Source organism: Macrobrachium rosenbergii, chromosome 56 (genome assembly GCF_040412425.1).
Source record: "Macrobrachium rosenbergii isolate ZJJX-2024 chromosome 56, ASM4041242v1, whole genome shotgun sequence".
Taxonomy (NCBI): Eukaryota; Metazoa; Arthropoda; class Malacostraca; order Decapoda; family Palaemonidae; genus Macrobrachium; species Macrobrachium rosenbergii.
The window spans coordinates 20,656,711-20,679,442 of NC_089796.1; the positions used below are offsets into that span (position 1 = coordinate 20,656,711).

Genomic DNA, 22,732 nt, shown 5'->3' on the forward strand with positions numbered 1-22,732 from the left:
GAGAGAGAGAGAGAGAGAGAGAAATGCCTGTTCTCGGAGATATGTATCTAATATGCTCCAGACTTTGTTGCTTAAAACACAAGGGCAGGGAAAACATATTTTATAATTATCCCATATGCTATTCAAGATTTTCCTCAATCCCCAAGAGAGGAGGCTTTTTCATGGCAGATAAGAGCCTTTTAAGCTCATATTTTCTTTTTAAATATAAAAAAGAAATCCCATATCTAAGAAGGTAACTGCTGTCTGGCTCAGGTGATTCTGAGGTTCTGTTAATAGATCTCCGTTTGTAGATTAAAGAGCAGAAGTTTGAACCATATTTACTTCAATGGCATTCAGACACAATCTTGAGTTCACTGCCATCCTTAGAGAGGGCATTTGGAGATATCATGCATCCCTCTCCCACTTTTATTCTTATGATGAAAAGCATAAGAATTCACTGGGAGGGGGAGGCAATAGTTGTGGTGGGCCTCATTCTTCAGAATGAGAGGAATAGAGGGAGTTCTAAATTTCCTCTACATTATAACTTCTACCACTTAGCACTGCCTAAAAAGTATGATCGATTATACATTAATAAGGGCAGCTTCTCTTCTTTGACATAAATCCTCATCAGTTTGAATGGTTAGGTTATTACCTTGGTACTCTAACCTAAATTCACCATCTTGTTTTTCAACACAAACCTATTAATCATCCTGGTATTATGCTCCTCCCATGCCCACACTCATTCTGTTCAATATCTATTAATACAACAAAATGAGATATGCTCAGGATCATCACACAAAGGTCTGAGGAAATCTAGCAGTCAGTACCTTTTTCCTGTTACAGCAGCCAACTGCAACTGGGGTTCCTTCTTGGAAATTAGGCATCCCATGACTAGTGGATTTGTATTTAAAAATTTTTCTTCAAGTAAATAAATTTTTTCAATATAACAAATGCCTTGTATCAGATGTCCTATTTTGCACCCCTGTTGATTACTCACAACTACACACTAAAATAAACAAGTTGCGAGGCTCTTACCAGCCTCAGCCCCAGATCACTGGGGCACATGCATTATACAGCCAGCAGGCCAGCAGAGGATCAATATCTTTTTGGATCGGGAATGGACTGTGCAATTCAACGAGACAATGAACGTGGTCTAATGTACTGAGTATGTATGGAAAAATGATATTTTTCCACATTTTTCCTATCATTTCATAATCTACCTTTATTAACCTATATATATGGATTATGATCTTGAGTTCAGCAGAGGATACATAAGATGTTTCTTAAAACCACTATCATCTGACAGCATCAAAATATCACTCAAAAAGCATTCAATTTCTAGATACTTTGTCAACTATCAAGTGCAGATGGAAACCAAAATACACTGCTACGTGAAAAATACCCACTGAAATACCTCTAAGAAACCATCTACCCCTGATTGAATTCAAACCTAAGTTACCATTTCACAACTCATTAACTTGAACCTACACAATTAATTTCCCTTTTTTCTTATTGGAAATCATCAGTTCCTGTAAAATACTCCACATTCAATTCTCTCCTTAAATTAGAAATAACAGGATTCCAACAAAAACTGAGGAACTGTATTAAATATGTCTCAGATTCTACTCAAAATCTAAACATGAAAAATTAAAATCTAATTGACTGGCAAGTTCTCATCTTAAAATAAGAGTAACAATATTACAACCCCAGAATTAAGTTACTGAAAGTCAATACCCCCTTCACAAGTGATAACACATTATCATGGTTTAGAGAAATGATGAAAGTTTGCATTCTTATTTGAAACCAAAATCTCAAGTAGAACTATTAAAATCAAAATATGAATGAATCTCGCACTATATATGTATACACCATACATATTATTGTAAGTACGGCACACGAGTCAATAATAATTGTCTGCAAAAAGGGGATAATAAATCCTTACATTCTCATGTTACTGTTGTGATAAAATTCAACACTAAAATATTATATAACTATAATAATTTTTATAACAATGGCAGCATACTAATGACAATATCAAAAATGTTATGTGAATAATAACGCTGTAATTGTCAACAACATTACAAGGTTGAACAAACAGACTAAGGAGTTACTCGATTAAACCTAGTTTGCAATAGCATCCTGACAGTTAATAGTAACTCCTGACAAATTAAACAGCATAAAACTGAGTGAAAAAATTCTCAAGGCTCTTGCCAAATCTATAACAATGCAATCCAGAGCTTTTGAATGCTTGAGCAAATTTGTCCCATTGTTGGCAGGTTTTCTTGAAACATTTTATCATATATACCTTAAAAGAAAGACCGAGCCTTTTAAATCCATGAAAGTGCTTTAAAGTATATAATTCCTCAGATGAAGTCCAAAGCTACCACTCATGAAAGGGTAAGTTTCAGAATAGTCTACACCAATTCCCTTCATGTCATAAACTGCAAAATGAATATACAACTGGGTCATTCAACTTCTTACTAATCAGTAAATATCTCCTCCCTAAAAATTTTTCTGAAAATATAAAAAACTAACCAATCTTGCCAGAAACCAGGACCTAGTTTGCATAAGAGGAAATTTATCTCTACCAAGTGCTACAAATCCAGTATTAAGGAAACAACATAAAAGCTCAAGTTGATAAATGCAATATGTAACCCACTTCAAGAACCACTTTTTCTTCAACCTCTACATTCACTCCAAATCACTTACTCATTAATCCCTTCAATAGCAGCCAGACTTTACTACCATAATACCATTTCCAACCTGTCACATGTACCAGGTGTGACCCATTTTCAAAAAGCTTCATTAATTTCCTAATAATGTAGACTGCTTACAACACTGCACCAGCAAAGCTAACATGGTATGTATCTTAAAATCATCTTAACATGCACCTTCAAAAATTATGAAAAATACAGATTCTATAGTGTCAAGACTGAAGATGTTCTGTACTGTCCCCATGACATACATCTTTTACTTTCCCATCCCAAATTCCATGGAATATTTGCTTTAATTCCCACCAATATGAAAACAAGGCTAAACCACTTACCTATCCCCACCAGCTATAGAATTGGACGGTCTCCAGTTTCCTTGGGATCCTCCAGCACCACGCCCCGTTGGTCCAGACGCACTTACACTGCCACCCATCATTGACGAACTACCACCATAACTGCCCTTACCTTCGCTCATGTCATTCATTCTCCAGTCACTGTTACTGCTTCCCCCCATGCTGCTACCCCCATACCTGCAAAAAAAGTGCCAAGCATATCAATTTCAACTTTAAAAAATATCAAATCTATTACTTTGAGTTTTCAACAGTTTAGAGAATAATTAAAAAGCAACTGGACCCCATTCTTAACACCAAAATTACAGGAAAACGATCTTAATGCTTAAAAGCTTAAAAAATGGAATGGAGTTGGGCAGACTGGAAATCAATGTAATCAAAACACAGATTTTGGAGGCCACAAAAGTAAGGGATAAAATAACCATGAAAGTGGTCATGTGGATAAAGGGGGGGGGGGGGGGATTAAGTACTGTGTGTGTAAAAACTTGTGGTTCCAGAGATGCTCAGGATTGCAATATATGTAAGTTTGTCACAACAAACAATGGGAAAGAAAAAAAAAAAAAAAGTAAATTACAGTAAACCCCCGTATTCGCAATCTCACGATTTGCAGACTCACCTATTCACAAATTTCTCTATGGAACTTATATACACATTATTTGCTGAAAGTTTGCCCATTCACGGTATTTTTCACTGAGAAATATTCACTAATTACTGTGTTATGTCATTTTCATGACTAAACGCACTTTTTGTAACAAAACTATTAAAATACTCAGGTACCTAGGTAGTGCTCGAGTTAGGATAATTCGATCTTGCGATGGGGTAAGCAATTAATACCAATACGACAATATTTATAAAATATTTTTAAATTTTGCGCAGGCAGCAGTGTACAATCAGGGAGCGAGAGAGACCAAATTACAATACCCCTGCTTCTTTTCTTCCATCTCTCTATCCCATCTTCTAGTTAAAAAAGTAAAAGAGAATGATAAAAGTATTGTTGGTAACTTTATACTCTTGCGTAAATGTGTACAGCCATAAACAACTGAATGAGAAACTGTTGTTCTGCTTATAACCAAATCGGATAACAACAGCCGTTTTGCTGGTATTTGACATCGTACGGGAATATACAATTACCATAGTTATAGTACAGATGGCTTTAAGTAGAATAGGACTGATATATTTTTACATTATACCCTTATTCGCTATGGATAAAAGATCGGCAGGGAAATATACTGCTAAATTTAAGCTGCAAGTTGTGACTGAAGCTAAGAAAACAATGTTCAAGTTGCTGATGACTATAAATTATCGTGCATCGGCAACATGAATGAAACTCGACAGTAATTAAAATTGAGATAAAGTATTTTAATCAAAACTACTGGGCATGAAAGGACACATATTACTACTACTTTTACACCAATAAAAGATAAATACGTAAAGCTCGTATTATGATGAAATCAAATGAAAATAGTGAACGGAATTTTATTTTTTTTTTACCACAAAATAAACATGCCCCCAAACGGCCGTCATCTATTAACGAAAAAAATAGCTAAACTAATTGCAAAACGAGACATATTTAAGTTATATTTTGACTAAAAAACACTTTGTATTAGAGAAAAATAACATTGCCCCATATAAATAAATTATCTAGAGATTCATTTCCGCTAACTAGAAGCAAGAAAGCACTCTGAACTGAGTAAATACGGCGAAATAAACTTACCACGTAATCGACTTCCAAATCAAAACATTGATCACTATGATCACAATTTATAATACAAATGCAATATAAGAATATATGCAATATTATTGGATACAGTGAATTAAAGCATAACATTTTAAAAGATCCATGGAAAAGATACATATTCGTGATGTTGATGTTTGTAGAATACGATATTATGTGAATATAGAGTACAGTATAATGTAGGCTAGGCTACCGTTCATGTATACAATATACCACAACGTAGGCTAACTCTTAAATTCTTGTTTTGTTATGCAATTTCTCTTTGTACCAAATTATCATAAGTCACTCTGCATGAACCTACAAAATTAGCTGATATTAATAATTACTATACTGTGTATGTATAGAGTTTACTTGATAGTGCAGGCTAGGCTACCATATATGTATACATGGTATTGAATACCCTACTGTAGGCTAGGCTATATGCGAGATATGCTTTTTCCAACAAAGGATGGATTTTTTGGAACCTAACCTGACCGTAAGTAGGATAATACCTGTACAAGCGTTTTTAGTTTTTTTTTGTTTGCACTTTCAAAATAGGCAGTTCTAAGTGTTCGCTGATTTTAGCTATTCATGGATGGGTGTGGTACGCATCCTCTGAGAATACGGGGTTTACTGTATGTTGTGGTAGAAGAACAAACCTTTAAAGAAGATTTTTGCCAACTTGTGAAGCTGGTAATAAGAGAGCAAGGCATAGCAACAGAATGGATGAAGTGAGGAGAGACTGAATGGCTACTGGTCCACAAAATGAGTGCACACTACAGCACAGACATAGGCAAAGACAAGAAATCGAGATCCAGAATTGTGATTTACAGTATGCCAAGATATATGGACAGAATGCAGTTGGAAGATAATGGTTGATATTACAAAATATAACAAAGTTGCTAAGAGATGAGATGAGGAATACCTAATTCAGAATTGTGGTGGACATGGCAATACCAATAAGAGCAAAGCTGGAAAGCCTTGAAATTCAAAAGAGAGAAGACCTAGAACAACAAACATTCAAGCAATCAAGTACACAAGGCACTGGAGAGAAGTAATTTCATGTCTAACCCCATTAATGGAAAATAATGTAACATTCTTAATGATAACTGTCAAGTTGGTCATTTTACCAAAAACTAACGTAAGATCCTCAACAATATTATCAAAAGAATTTTTTTTAAATACCATGTTCCACTATGGGGGGAGGATTAGGATTATGGACCCTTACATACATACAACGTTGTTAGCTTTCCCAAAAACCGTTCGAAAGAACTAACTTACCGTTCATAAAGAGCAATTTTACAAAGATTTTTTATATATAATTTTTCACTTTTTTTTTTTAAGTTAACCAAAACCTTTTGAACTTGAATTACACCAAATTTTCATCTACTTTGCCACTGACAACCATCTGTTACTTAGGCATTGTTTCCTTCTGACGCTAGCGCATCGTTTCCTTCTGACGCTAGCGAGAGTTGCATTAAAAATCTGGATACTCAGTGGCAAGTCTATCAATTCTGGTAGGGCATCACTGTTCTCGAATAACTATTATTCTCAACTTGCAACAATATTTACCTTTCTCTTCCTCTATCTCTTGACGCTGGAGGAGGGGGACCACCTCTATGGTCCCTCTCATCCCTAGAACCAGATCTGTCAACACGTCTGTCATCTCGTTCACGTATGTCCCTTCTCTCATCATATCGCCCACCACCACCAGCCGAACTGCCTACACCTCGCATGTCCTCCCTCCCACCACCACCTCCATGGCTTCCATGACCACCTCTGTCAAATCTTGCTGATTCCCCACCTCTTTCATAGCTCCTGTCTTCATATCTGCTAAGTAAAACACAGAGAAGGGGGGAAAAAATGTAAAAAATCTAAATATTCTTCAAAACAGCCAGATTACACAACTTACTCTGTTGGCAACAGGAATTTATAATTGAAAGCTTATAAAGATAAGTCTTATCATTGTTTACCAACCCTAAATAACTCAAAATGCATTCATAATGGCAGAATGATATTACTTTGAAAAGAAAAACCTCAAACTTCAAAATACTCATGATTTTAGTTTTTACTACATCACATATAATAAAAAATTTTATATTAGTTTTTCCCCCTCTAATGGGTTAGATATGAAATGAATTCTCTGCACCCTAATAGTTTGTTAACTTTTTGCTTGCATTCCCTTCTTGTCCTAATTTTCACCTACTCCTTTTCCGAGACTTCCTCGGTCTCCTACAGACTGTCATCCTGCTACTCCAATTTAGTATCGTTTTCTAACAGTTCCTCATCACCTCACTTTTACGTATACAAACTATCTTTACCTTCCAATTCTCTATCTTTACCTTCAAGATCTCAGTCAATTTTAAGGAAACAGGTCGCACCAACTTTCTGCCACTTCCTAATTTACAATGGATTTCAAAAGTAAATTGGCCATGAATCTTAGCACTCCATCACCAACCCTATATAAATTCTCCATTTTCTTTAAGTGTTATGTTTCTGCACATCAAATGGTAGACGCCTTCTGTATGCTCAAGTCTTTGCTTTGTCTACTTTTGGGATATGTTTATGCACCAGCAGCCTGGCAATCTGTTCTTTCAGGTTGGTGCTACTCTTTTCCGCCTGGCTTATTTGTAACAGTTTCACAGCCTAGTCTAGGTAACATTTCCCTCTTTGCCCAATTTACTTTTCTTAAACATATCAGGTATAGAAAATTTAGCCAATGTATAATCTGCTCAGGATACCTCCCCAGTGATATCGTTTGTTACTTATAATGCCCCGTATTGAGTTCATCAACATACATTTCCCCTTACACCCACCTTCATGATGGTAAATTTTCCTTTTCTTACTTTCCAAACATCATACACTTAATTTTTCTTAGGTAATGTTCAATCCTCACCTCTTAATTTCTGGATCTTTCTAGTATTTTTACTGCCTCTTCTTTAAATAATGCTATTAATGACTTTATGTCAGTTTTATAAGTTTAATCATTATTATTTTATATTCTTATTTTCTGCATCAGTGAAATGGTATGGGCATTACAAAATGTATAAAAAAGCACTTTTAATTTTATGTTTTTATGACAAAACATTCTTTATGTTTAAAAGTATCCGTTTGAGTTGTGACGTCGTAGGACGACAAATGGTGGGAGGATGCAAAATGTAAACAATGAAGGCTTACGGGATGACAACACTGGTGTGGTAGAGAGCGCTCTCTGATGATTAGGTTGTCAATTTTGGGTTTAAGTCTGTCTTTTGGTTTTTTGAACAGGTGGGTGGATTGCGTAACTGCAGCATTTTTGGATGGGTTAGGCTAGGAAAAACTTTCAATTAACAGTACGACAATTGCTTAGATTACCATTAAAAGGACTGAGCAGGTCCTTGCTCAACACCACCACCTGCCATATTTGCAACAGTTGTAACTCTAGCTCTTCTTTGTTCATACATGAACATCTATAGGCTTCATAATGCCTATCTCATAGTTTGCCTTAGTATAGGCAGTCCCTGGTTATTAGTGGAGGTTCCGTTCCCGACAGCATGACGATAACCGAAAATTGCCAATAACTGAAAATTGACAAACATTGGCACTTTTTGGCGCCAATAAGCAGGGATTGGCGCCAATTTTTGGTTATCAGCACCAATAAGTGGATATCAGTGATCAAAATCCAGTTACAGGCAGTCCCCGGTCAATGGCAGACTCGGTTAACAGCAATCAGGTTTTCTGGGGCTTGTCTAGCGACGAAAATTGGCAATTTTTGGTGCTGAAAATCGGCGATTTCCGCTTACTGGCACTGATATTTGGGTATTGGCGCTGATACATACCTAACAGAGGCGCCAATAACCGAAAATCTCTGCTTTTTGGCGCTGATAACCCCGAAAATCGACGATTTTTGGTTAGCTGCAATTTTCGGTTATCATAACACCCTCAGAAATGGAACCCCGCCGATAACCGGGGACTGCCTGTATTGTCGTCGCTAGACAAGCGCAGTAAAACCTTTAATATAAAGACTGTTGCTGTTAACCTCTGGCTCAGAGCAAACTAACAGTTTTCTATATTAACAATTTCTCCACCTTTCCTTCAGGACTCAATATAGATATACATTGAAAAGGACCTACCTCAATATATACACAAGTTTTCACGCAGTGTTATTTCTATATAATTTCCACACAGTAGTGCATATCATTTTCCTTTATATCCATCATGCTGTTTTCCCACTCTTCTCATCCTATGTCTTCCTTTGTAATATTTTCATATATTTTGATAGCTCAACAATGACCAGCTCACCAGCAGCTTTTAACATTTGCTAATCCTCACAGTCCTCATTTGTTTTTCACTTTTAATTCAAAAACAGTTCTTTACACCACTTCAGATATGAGGGCGCGGCGTAACAAGGTGGCAAAGCGCCACCGCGAAAACCGAACTAGTTTTTTTGTGACGACAGCTAAAAAGTACCCCAGCACTATCCTGTACACACACTTTGTCCCCTTATGTTACTGGCAAAAGGTTGAAAATCCCATGCAAAACAAAGAAATTTCCCATAGCGAGTTTCTCACTGCTACATCATAAGATTCGTCATAAAAAGGAGGCAGCGGCAGCCAGTGGAAGTGCGTGGGTGGATGTAGGGCGTGGGTGGGGTTGTCGGTGTTCTTTAACTCCCCCAGCGTGCTGGCGGACCAATCAAAACCTCTCTTTAACCTGCTCACAGTTCTGATTGGCTATCCGCGCGGCTAGGATCATCACATTGTTTTCTCCCTTCCCATCTGTGTGTTTATGTTTCATTGTTAGGCGCTCTACGATTACGCTTTCGTATATTTTTTCAATATTTACCTGTGTAATAACAGTGATTGCGGTATTTTTCATCTGGCGAATAGGCAAGATATCAGTGGCGTAGTGATGTGCATATCAGCAATGCTGATAGTGATTGTAAGTACTAGATGAGCTTAATGATGCTCCGCGTGAGGGTGGTAGTGGTTGTGGCGAAAAGCGAAGGCCAAGAAGGTGGAAACAATCCATTCGTGAAAAATCGTAATGAAGGAAAAGCGTATTACAGTGATGTGGCTAAAAGCCAAATGAAGAACGTAAAATTGGCCCCCATATGCGTGATCGTTGCTTGATAAAGTTAAAATGCCAGTGATAGAGGCTCTATTTAAAGTTTTTGGGACATAGGAAATCACGATGGCAAAGCGGCATGTTACAGAAGCTCGTAGGCGCCTATGCCATTGAAGCGTCGTAGGAAACCCGCGAAGTAAACCAAACGTTCATGCCGTTGTGTACACTGTAATGTAATAGTTCTACTGAGCACCAGTGTGTAAGGCAGGGGTTTTGTCAATTTTGGCATTGGCAAAGAGGCTAGTGTTACTTTAGCAAAGTAACAATGGGGAAAACACAGTGCCTGACCAGCGGTCGAAAATACGGCTTCAAAAATAGTGGTGAAAGCCGGGCAATGCGCCAAGCATATCCGGATGTTATAGCAATGTCCTCTCATTATTCTCGTCGACTTCCTAAGCGTCTGTATCTGGATTGAATCTTCGACAGTGAAGTGCTCACGACTTGTATTGTGCATTTATGAACAATGACCATCCAAATGTTGAAAAAGTGTCGTTTAATTACTATTCTAGTGTTTAGAAACGAGTATAACATTGCATTTGCTGCTCCTGTTGTTGATTCATGCAACATTTGTGATAAACTGAATTCTAGAATCACTAATTCTAAGCAGCTAGGTGCGCCACCAGAGGTTGTGGAGGCCATTGATCGTGACCTTAAAGCACATGTTGACCTTGCTGAAACAGGTCGGAAGCTGCTTGATGATTTTAATGATGACAATGAGGACATCATGGCTCTTTGCTTCGACTTACAGCAAACTCTTCCTACTCCTAAGCTCAGCACTAATGTAGCGTATATAAACGAAAGTTGTGGACCTATAACTTTGCATTCATAATCTACAGACGCCGCAGGTCGTCCTATGTACATTTGGGATGAAGTCACTGCCAAACGAGGGTCTAGTGAAATTATGAGCTGCCTTAATCACTACATTGACCATCATCATAAGGAGAACCACACTAAATTGATACTCTTTTTCTGACAATTGTGGAGGTCAAAATAAAAATATAAATGTAATTCTAGGATGCTTACGACTTCTGCACATGAAAAAATTCGTCAGGATTGAACACTTTTTTTTTAGTGCCAGGTCATTCATACATGCCCTGTGATAGGCATTTTGGTAACATAGAGAAGACTGAAAAGGGAGACTACTATACCTGGCAAGCCTGATTACATTGAGCTTATCAAGGGTGCTATCAACAAGGGCATTTGGCGTCGTTGATGTGCAACAGAAAGACATTTTTGAACTGGAAGCTCTTCAGTCGCACATAACAAACCGTAAGTCTAAGACAGCATCATTGCAGAGTGCCAGAGTTATTGTCTATGATGCCAGCTTTGCAGAGGGATTTGCACTTAAAGTCAGTTACAATGTAAATGACACAGCTGATGAGCATCGTGTTCGGCTCATGAAAGGGAGAGCCAAATACTCAAGCAAGGTGTTTGACCTTAGTGCTGTTCCCTTAACTCGCAAGTATCATAGCCCTATTCCTCTTGCACCAAAGAAGACCAAGGATTTGAGAGACCTAATCCCATACATAGCTCCTTTGGCGGCCCAGGCATATCTCAGATCTGTGGTCGACAGTCAAGCAAGTGCCAGTGCCACCGCCGATGATGATGATGACCTTCCTGACGGAGATGTGAACTCCTTTGAAAGAACCCTTGACTACCACAACTAATAATAAAAACCATAGCCTTTAACCTGAGAACTTTGGGAGCGGATTTTAGTCAGGAGACTGGTAAGTACAGCCATACTTTTATAATGATAATACTAATGATACTAATAATATTAATGAACAATGACAATCATAATGAAAATGTTTATCTTGATTGTTGTCATCATTATTATGATTATTATTATTATTATCATTATTGTTATTATTATTACTATTATTATTGCTAACATTATTATTATTATTCTTATTATCATTACTATGATTATTATAACAATAATAAAAATTATTCAATACAGCTGTTTATTCATTAGTAATAAGCAGAGTATTTTTCCCGTTTTATAAAATTTTTTTACAAAGTCAGGCGCTTAATTTTTTTTCTCTCTTATTATTAATAGTTTTTTCTTATTACTCTATCTTTAATGATTATACAGCATTACTATTATTGAATAATTTTATACCTGGTTTAACATTGTTGCTGTAGTTATTACTCTGTTATTAATACTCTGTAATGTAGTCTGTTTTTTTGGATACGGTAATTGTTTTTGTTTTATAATATTTTCATGGAAATTTTACTCAGATATGTTATAATAATAATTTTAGAGCATTATTAGGATAAATATTTTAGGTTGTTTTCACAAAAACATGCTTTAATTGCCGTATGAAAACATTTTCATTGTGTTCATTAACACTTTACAATCTTACATTACCTCACTTTTTGTGGTTGTGGCCGCTAAATGACAAAACATACTATAATGATTTTTGCATATGTAATAGGCGAATAAATTTCCTTTAAAATGAGGTATGATTCATAGAAATCGTTTGGCTGGTTTTTCTTTTATAAGCGTTTTCATAGTTGGCAAACTTTAAATGCGTTTTTATCATTTTTTAAAAAACGGCGCTTGGCACCTTATTACACTGCGCCACTCATATATCCTCTATTAGCCCGTCTACCATGACAATATCCTCCAGGTTCTGTTTCTTCTCTTCATTCACTTTCAAAATACAGCTTCAGTTATTCACTTCAAGTACCCTTCCTTTCAGCTTTGGTTTTTCCAGCGTTAACTTTTAAATACTGTGCCATTTTTTATTTTTTTCATTTTTCTGGGTGTGCATCAAATCTCCTGAATTATTTAGTGGGGGTGCATATTTAGTGGAGTGCCCAATCAAAATATGGTGCGGTGGTATGGGCAAGAGGGGCCATAAGACCACCACAAAATGGTTCTCTGCTTCCTGGGCACTGGCATGGGAAAATGAGGTCATCCAGGAGATAGCCATTCACAGCTTCATCACCATGATGAATTATGATAAATGCAAGAACACAAGAAAACTACTTGAATCATGCTCTAACTGTGAGGGAAGCTCAAGTATTTTAACTTACTAAGCAGGCACCAACAACCCAGAGAATAACATTGACCCAGTCTCTATTGAATCCACCTCCTCTCTCAAGTGAGGATGATGGGGAACAAAATGAAAATTAATTGCCAAAAACACAGAGATAACTACTAAATGATGTTCCACTTCCTCCATGGCAGCACAATGACAGGATTGCAAAAGTTAACTACACAAACAACAACCCAAGTATCTGGAGAAAAGGCACCAGAAAGCCCACCCTCTTATAGTACCATACCAAAAGAGCCACAAGATGGCAGAGAAAATGATGAAATAACCCTGCTAGATGTACAAACCACACCCTCTTGTGGTGCTGCTCCACAAGCGCCATGAAGCAGTGGAGAAATCAAAGAAATAACACCCCTAACTGTTTTAAAGGACCCCCTTCCTTGATGTGCCCTACCTGAGGTGCTAAGAAACTGAGAAAGTTATGACTAACACTAAAAAAACATAGGACGTGTGCCCTTTTGTTGCGCCAAACTAAGTGCCAAAAGGCAGTAGAAAACATGTTGACATAACACTAATGATCACATGGCTGGGGAGGGTACCTGGAAACATGGGAAAAAAAAAAAAAGAGGTGGTCCAGCGATGGCTGACAACTACCTCACAAGACCAAATGTTGTCAACTGAAAAGAAATCACCAATAGCAAAAGCTAAAGACAATACAGAGAGAAGAAATAACTTATGAGAAATGGGGTGGAAGGAACAGACAACGTTGAAATAGGTTAAAAAATATATAAGACATTATTACTATAAGAACTGGAACAAAACTGAGAACAATTCGTAACATAATAATACTATTACTCTCTTTTAAATTAGGAGCTTTGGCTAAGCTAACCTTCCTACCATGAGTGTCTGATGAAGGTACACAGACAGCTTGTAGAACAATTCATGTTTTCCAAAATGATTGTTTGGTGAGCAAGTCAAATGACTAAACTAATCAGGATAAAAGGCAGGTGTTAAGAGGTACAGAAAAACCCTGCCCCAAGAACTGACCTGGTTCCCTGGCAACAGTGTCTTCCAACTGTTGGAGGGCAATCCTCAACTGTTATAGACAGACAAGGCCACCAACACCTTTCTTCCCAAAAGGGGACTGCAAGAAAGAGTGCACATTATGGGGAATGTGGATTGGTTACTCAAAACTATAATTCAGTCACACCCCAAACAGGTTCTACAATTAGACTAACATCCTCTCTAATTTTAGCACAAGCTTTTCTAAAACAAAAGGGGAGCAGAAGGGTGAGCTGAGGTTGTAAGCTCAAGTCTAGTCAGAGGAGGTATGAGAGTAGGGGAAGGAGGGGGGGGGTAATTAGGAAACAGAAGGGCTGAAAATGAAACAGAATGGGAAGTAAAAGGTCTATCCTTGTCTAAGCAATTGCTTCCTTATTACTTCCTTATACTGTTGGTCAAAGACAACCTGCATGAACAAACTAGAAAGTCACAATGCAGTAAAAATCAGCCAACAGCAACTAGGGTGACCTTGGTGGAGAAAAGGTCAACTAGAAAGTTATCCTGGTCAGCCAAGCAATCTTTTATTTTGAATGCTGCCTGCCAGTGCAAAGATTTAACTATCTTTAAGGGTATGTAACAGCAGTTCTCACTTATTGCTGGTGTTGGTTAACGGCGTTACAGTTTTACAGTGCCTGGCTAATGACATCGTTAACCAGATCTTGAGTGAAGGTAAGCAATTTTTGGCATCAGTAAGGAGGTTTATCAGTGTCAGTAAGCAGTTTACTGGCATCAGTAAGTGGTTTATTGGCTCTGATAAGTGGTTTATTGGCTCTTACGATGTTGTTTATGCCATTTACTACCATAATTATCAGCGATTTTCAGTTATTGCCGATTTTTGGTTAGCGGCATTCAGCCAGGAGCGGAACCCTCACCGTTAACCAGGGACTGCCCGTATATATCCCAAATAAGTTTTTTTAATGTAAATTTTCAAAAGCATTGAAGTTGTTTTCCAAAAAAATTTCACTACAAAATCTCCAACCAAAAAATTTCCCAGTGTCACATACAGTGACCTCTTAGGGTTCTGCATTCCCCCTTACACAATACAGTACTTCACACAGTTCCTACATATAGCACTTTGTTGACTTCATCCTTTTAATGGATTGTAAATTTTTATCCAAAATTATTTACACTACTGTGTTACTCTACTTTTGTACTTTGCTAATCTCTTCCTCTGCTAATAATACTGCTGTAATTTTTGCTTTGCTTTCTCAGATCTTAATTACTTCAAATTTTACTAGTATAAAGGATATTATTTTACCACAGACCATCACTTTTTGATATAAAAGACAAAATACCCTTCACCCTTTCTGTCTGTTAAAATCCATTCTGTGCTTTTTCTTTCTTACTCTCTCCAATCATGCTTTCCTGCTATACATACCAAAAAATTATACAGTAATGATAAAATGTTTGTCATATGAAGGTGAGCGTGGCGAATATAATCCTGCAATCAACAGAAATTATGGCATGAATGCCGAGGACAAAATATTAGTTTTATGGCTCTATCATTAGAAGGTAAACAAGGTGCATTACAATTTGGAGAAAAATAATAGTTACTATACATAAACCTTTTGTGCATACCTTCTCTGTGTTGGCTGGACCTCTATGCGGCCTCTGGCATCTGGTGCTGGACGTTTGCGTTCATCAAAGAATTCTCCACGTCGATCTCTCTCATCTGCTGGACGTTTCAGAGTTGTTCGTCTTGTTTCCTCATATCTGAAAAGACAGTAAACTCCGGCTCATGCTATGGGTTTAGCCTATCTCTGAAGAGGTAATAGAAAGTGTTACTTACTTCACATAAACTGCGACAGCTACATAAAAAGCTACAGCAATCAGCATTATGTCAAGTCAATTTCTTTCGAAAATATACGCTTTTAAGTGAAGCATCAACATATACATGACTGATAATGGTGATTTCTCAAATTTATGACAGAAGCTGGTAAATTATGGGGCACCAACCGGAGTCTACTGTTTATTTGGTCTCATCAGTACAGTAGTATTTTCAGCATTATGTAATGTACACTTGGTTAAAAAAGAAAAGCTCATACTGGAAACAAAAGTATACTGACATCTACTCTAACCCTTACTTCAATTTTACTTAAGTGGAAAGCCTTAGGATATGAGGGTTCTGGGTTAACTGGAAATATGGAATAACTAAGATGAGCCTTATAAATTAATTAACAATCTGCAAAAAAATTACCTAGTTGTTCAAAACAAAAATATTTGGCAACAGTCAAATCATAGGTTAAATAGCTTGCAAGACCTAATTACTTACAATCTTTTTTTTGGTTATGGCAACTTGGTATGCTTGTAGTTTATGCTTCAAATCAAAGCCTTATAATACTAGTCAGTATTCTCTTCAGGAAGTAAAATCAAGTACAATGCAACAATAGTGTATTGCACATGCACATGTTAAGTATATTTTGAAATAAAAATTTGCAATTCACTGCAGATGTCAGTTACGATGGTAAAGTTCCATTGGATACTGTTCAACAGCTAATGACCATCTTGAAAATAGCCATAGTGTAAATACTAAATATTTGATGTCCTCTCCATTAGGGAAATCAAAAGGCAAAGTTACTATTAAACAGTTACATGACAAAATATTAAATTTAAACAGTACCATACATCACATAATGTACAAATTATACATATCAGTTACAGTACAAATTATGGATATGAGTTCTAGTTCACTAATGAACAGCAGTTACACATGGATACTAGGGCTAGCCTATTAGCTTTTAACAATTTACCCAGGCATACACTTATGAGACCTTAATGCAAGTTACTGTTTGTACAATACATGGTTTATTAGTGACTAAAATTTTCCTTCCATGTGTAATAATTTTCACAGGTCTACATTAAAAGAGCTGAAATACATGCACAAGACTAATTTGCAACTGCTTAAGGGTATTGAAGGGATCTCAAAATAGCAACTTTCTACCAATTTGGGCTCAACTGATTTTTTCAAGTTCTCATAGTTTAGAGTCTCAGCTACAGCCATACATAAAGCCAATGTGAAGCATTCTAATAGGCGAAAAAAAAAACTTGCAAAGCCCACACAGATGCTGAAAATTCTGTAGTTTGAGAACTTGCCATCTATTTTACCATTTTGAAACATCTGTTTTTCTCTTTTTATTACGCTTTGTTTTATATTGGTTATCTTACAATATGTTCTCCATTACACAAACAGATTTTTGCACAATGCCAACCCACTGCAAACCTTCATTTTTTGTTTCTGGTCTTTCAGCAATTTTTTTTGAAGATTTTTATGCATTTAGTCATACAAAATAAGCCTTACAAGATGTCTGATCACTGACGGTAAGCAGAGTCTAGAAATACTACAAGTTATTTAGCTAGTATATGAAAGAAGGAAGCAACAGCAACCACAACTTCTGTGAGTAAGATTCCATAAACACCAGCTTTGTTGCCATCACTCTCTTCTTCCTTGTACATGTTTTTGTAAGGCTCCAGCATTAGAATTTTACCACTCACTTAACAAATAGTATCTAAATGTTGATGATAATGATGAATCTGCATCTCTGATGAAGAGGCCTGGAGAAGAAATCAGTGCCTTCAGAATCAGCAAGTATCCAGGTGCCAAACTATGAAGTAACTATTCAAGTATCCAGGTGCCAACCTAAGAAGTAACTGACTAAAAGTGACCAACATAGTAAATGAACTTGACATCACGGCAATTAGTGATAAAGGGATTTTGACAAAGGAAAAATCATTTCTGAGGAAGACCTGTACTCTTTTAGTGAAATGGTTCCATTAGCACTCATTTCTGAGCATAAATATTTGCTAAATATACCAGAGAAAAAGCTATCCACAATGCAGGTTTACTACCGGATCGAACCTCGATAAGCGGTGTCGGCATGCACTAGGGGTGAGCGGAATCCACTATCACAGGCCTTCATCTGATAGATCTCTCTATTCTCAAATTCCCAAATATATTGTTACCTATGAAGAAAATACAAAACGTAGCTTGTAAGTCAAGTTGCAGTGATGTGGTTGCTCTACTCTAAAAGACTTGGCGTTGTGAAACAGTTTTCATGTTGACCTTGTTCTTCAGTGTAAGGCCCTGATACTTCATTTAGGCCAGAAAGAAAAGTTTACCTCGAGCCAGCCCCCTCAGGCATTCTAAAAAGATGTTAAATGTTCTGGTGCTAAGTGAGGAAGAAAGAGGGTACCAAGGGGAAATACAGAAGTCAAATTATGATTCCTAATACCTTAAGGAACCTCCCCACTGTCAGACCACTGACACACAATGTGGCAGCATAACCAACATGCCCCGGAGACCAAGACGAAGAGCAAGAGTGACAAGTGCCAAAGAAGAAAACTGTGGTGCCTTTAGCTGAGGACAGAGAACATGGAAAGGTACTGCTAGGAGTCTGTGGCCTCCTGGAAGGCCTAAGGAGGAAAAGACCTAGAGAAAGCGTGCTGCTCTCTGTCTACAACATTCACTTAATTCAAACATGTGCACCTTTTGGTAACCTAGCTACAACCTTCCCACAGCTCATGCCAGATTGGTCAGAGGAAGGAGACGACAGACACAACCAATTCCTCTCCCCAACATACTCGGCTTCCCTGTACTTATGGAAAGGGGAGTCACAGGGTGTGGCAAAAGTAAGGCTACATAGGAGGGAAGGCATTAGTTCCACCTTTGCGACAAAGGGGAAACCCCTCCAAAAAAAGACTATTAAATTGTGAGTATAATAAAGCTAAGGTAGTTGTTGTAAATTCCAAAAATCTTTCCACAATAGCCCAAAGACTAGCCAAATCTGATTCTAATTTTCCAACTCTTGTCTCCTGAACAAACTGACAAGATTTCATCAAAGAAAGTGAAGAACGTCTCGAGGGAGGAGGATTGCTGTGCAAAGGAGAGACCAACTATCCAACAAGTCATGAACACTACAAAGGCCATTCCTACTATTGCTTACTAGTCTAGTTTTAGGGGAGTCTCTTCCCTGATGTCTCCTATCCCTATTGGCTTCTCACATCTTCTAAGTACTTATTCATGACAATGGCCAATTATACACTCACTACTCCAGTCATCACATGAATAATTCTTGCTCCTGCATTGGTGACCATTGCAAGTCCACAAATAAAGGCAGGTGCTACATCAACTTGATTACAGATTCTAATGAATTTGACAATGTCTTCTTTAGAAGAAATCCTAATTAAACAAAAGCCAATCAATGTCAAAACTATATCCAAAATGATCTAGTCCAGCAACAAAACAGTGAATTAAACAAAAATTTTTCTACCTGTCCTCTGACTACAATAGAAACAAAAAGAAAAAAGATGCATGAACCATGGTTCACCCTGAAAAGGAGGAGTCAACAGATGGAATAACTAGACATTCTAGATAAAATCTTTACTTTATACTGTCACCTCTTGCTGTCATGAGATTTATAGCTATGTTAAGAGAGAGGCGATATTCATTTAAAAAATGTGTATCCACCCAAAAGGGGAGAAAGATAAGCAGCTACTCAGCTTAATACAAAAATACACACATAAAAAATAAAATAAAACGGGATGAAAACTTAGACCAAGGCATAGGTTGGCTCAAGACAGTAAGTTCATTGAAGCAATTTGGGAAAGCAACAAAAGCTGTCAATGCTACAGTTGCACAATTGAATGAGGGTAAATACAGAACTACAAGGGTGGTCATACAAAATGGGAGTATTCATGAAATGCTAAACCACTTGGTTTGACTGACGTGGTTCTACAAAGAATAAGGAATCCCAAGATTGATGGGTAGTATTTAACAAATTTGAGAGTACAATTTGTATGTACAATATTACTAAACTATATATATATATATATATATATATATATATATATATATATATATATATATATATATATATATATATACAACAGCATAACAACAATAATAATAACCAATATGTAATATATATATATATATATATATATATATATATATATATATATATATATATATATATATATATATATATATATATATATATATATATATATATATATATATATATATATATATATATATATATATATATATATATATATATAGATATATATATATATATATATATATATATATATATATATATATATATATATATATATATATATATATATATATATATATATATATATATATATATATATATATATATATATATATATATATATATATATATATATATATATATATATATATATATATATATATATATATATATATATATATATATATATATATATATATATATATATATATATATATATATATATATATATATATATATATATATATATATATATATATATATATATATATATATATATATATATATATATATATATATATATATATATATATATATATATATATATATATATATATATATATATATATATATATATATATATATATATATATATATATATATATATATATATATATATATATATATATATATATATATATATATATATATATATATATATATATATATATATATATATATATATATATATATATATATATATATATATATATATATATATATATATATATATATATATATATATATATATATATATATACTATATATATATATATATATATATATATATATATATATATATATATATATATATATATATATATATATATATATATATATATATATATATATATATATATATATATATATATATATATATATATATATATATATATTATATATGAATATTATATATATATATATATATATTACTATATATATATATTATTATATATATATATTATATATATATATATATATATATATATATATATATATATATATATATATATATATATATATATATATATATATATATACACAGCATAACACATATATAACATATATATATGTAATATATATATATATCATATATATATGTATATATATATATATATATATACATATATATATATATATATATATATATATATATATATATATATATGTATATATATATATATATATATATATATATATATATTATATATATATATATATATATATGTATATATATATATATATATATATATATATATATATATATATATATATATATATATATATATATATATATATATATATATATATATACACTTATAAAAGAAATATGATGGGAACACAAGTCAGGGATTGCCTGAAGTCCCTAAAACTACATTAATGTATAAATGAATAATGTATCAAATAATAATTTTTAACTAAGCTCTGGCACTATGGCAAACATTTACGTCAGTCAAATCTGGAAAACAATACCATCAGAATTCTATGCTCAAATCCAAATGGCCAGAAAATGAACAAAAAGAAACTTTATAGTAAAAGCATCAACTACTCTGGAATACCACGGAACTCGTTTTAGCAAGGTTCACCATTAAATCATTACCCATCACTCAATATCAAGATATAACAAAAGTACTTTGGACATTTTGAAGAGCAGCTGCTACCTAAAGAAGCATTTATAAGCACAAAGTCAAGAGCTTTTGTCATTGCACCATAGTTGGACCAGGAAGAAAAAATTACAAAAATTTATGGTACATTAAAAAACTTATTGCAAAGGATGGAAAATCAGCAACTCAGAAACTTCCAGTTCCAAACCAACAAAAGCTCATAACTTTTCAATGAAAGCAGACTTCCACAAACCTCATTTGCTGACGCCTTAACTCTTCACGTTCCCTCTCCAGTTTTTCTCTTTCCATTCTTTGGTGTTCACGTTCCATTCGCAACAATTCTTGCTTTTGCCGTTCTAACTTTTCCCTTTCTTTCATTAACTTTTCTCGTTCTCTGTTCAGAATAATGTACTATTATAAACTCCTGTTTACTCAAGCTACTATACACACATGTTAAAATAAGATATTACCCCTGTAATTCAGTTCATTACTGATGTGGTTCCACTCAAGTGTGTCTCATTCTTGGCAGTAACCCTTGTAACCATTCTACACTGATGTTTGCCATGACTTTTCATCCATTCCTTATCACACTCCCATATCCTTCATGGAATGCTCAGGAGAGAGACTGAATTTGACTATTTGTCCGGTTAAACTAGTTTTCAATTAAAAAATTAATATAACAGAAAATAATACAGAAGATGAAAACTTTTTAAACTCAAGCACTGACTTACACTACAAAGAGCTTTGGATAATATCTTGCTATAATCTACATTAATCAGCCTGTACACTTCTTTGTAATCTCTCTTGATTCCAGGTGCAAGTTGAAAGTGGAAAATGAACATACAGACTCCTATGCACCTTTGGATTCTCAAATTCCATGGAACAATTCCAGTAGAAAATAACTATACAAACACTCTACATACCTTTGTAATCTCTCCGATTCCATGCGCTGGCGTCTTTCTATGTCTCTTTGACGATCTTCATGCTCACGTCTTCTCCTTTCTTCTTCACGCATTTCTCTTTCACGAGCCCTCATACGCTGACGTTCTCTTGCCTCCACAATCTGCCAGTGTAAATATAGGAAGCCGTGCTACCATACCCCGTAATAACTATGTACATTCAAATACACACACACACACACACAGAGAGAGAGAGAGAGAATTACTTTTAATTTGGTTTGAGTCACATGCATGCGCAAATATACAGAGAAACAGAGAGAAAATTACAATAATTTTTAAATAAAATTTCCTTAACATCAAGCTCCCATAGTTATTCTCATTCAGCTTTATTATACAGTATACTGTAAAAATAACTGCTACCTAGGATAAAAGAAGGATCTGTAAAAGTGAATTACAAAAATTCACTTG

General features: G+C 35.0%; 1 protein-coding gene across 15 annotated transcripts in view; it reads right to left on the reverse strand.

The window, feature by feature from the left end:
* LOC136836700 (SAFB-like transcription modulator) overlaps positions 1-22,732 on the reverse strand; it is a 120,462-nt gene that overhangs the window by 11,073 nt on the left and 86,657 nt on the right. For 4 of the 15 annotated variants that reach the window (XM_067101194.1, XM_067101190.1, XM_067101198.1 and 1 more), the window contains exons 11-16: positions 22,289-22,428; positions 21,619-21,759; positions 15,881-15,889; positions 15,503-15,637; positions 6,327-6,587; positions 3,026-3,220 (exon numbers count right to left, since the gene is read on the reverse strand). In XM_067101194.1, the coding sequence (XP_066957295.1) occupies positions 3,026-3,220; positions 6,327-6,587; positions 15,503-15,637; positions 15,881-15,889; positions 21,619-21,759; positions 22,289-22,428 (881 nt within the window). The remainder of the gene's footprint in view (positions 1-3,025; positions 3,221-6,326; positions 6,588-15,502; positions 15,638-15,880; positions 15,890-21,618; positions 21,760-22,288; positions 22,429-22,732) is intronic. The other 11 variants (XM_067101196.1, XM_067101201.1, XM_067101193.1 and 8 more) reach the window with 5 other exon arrangements.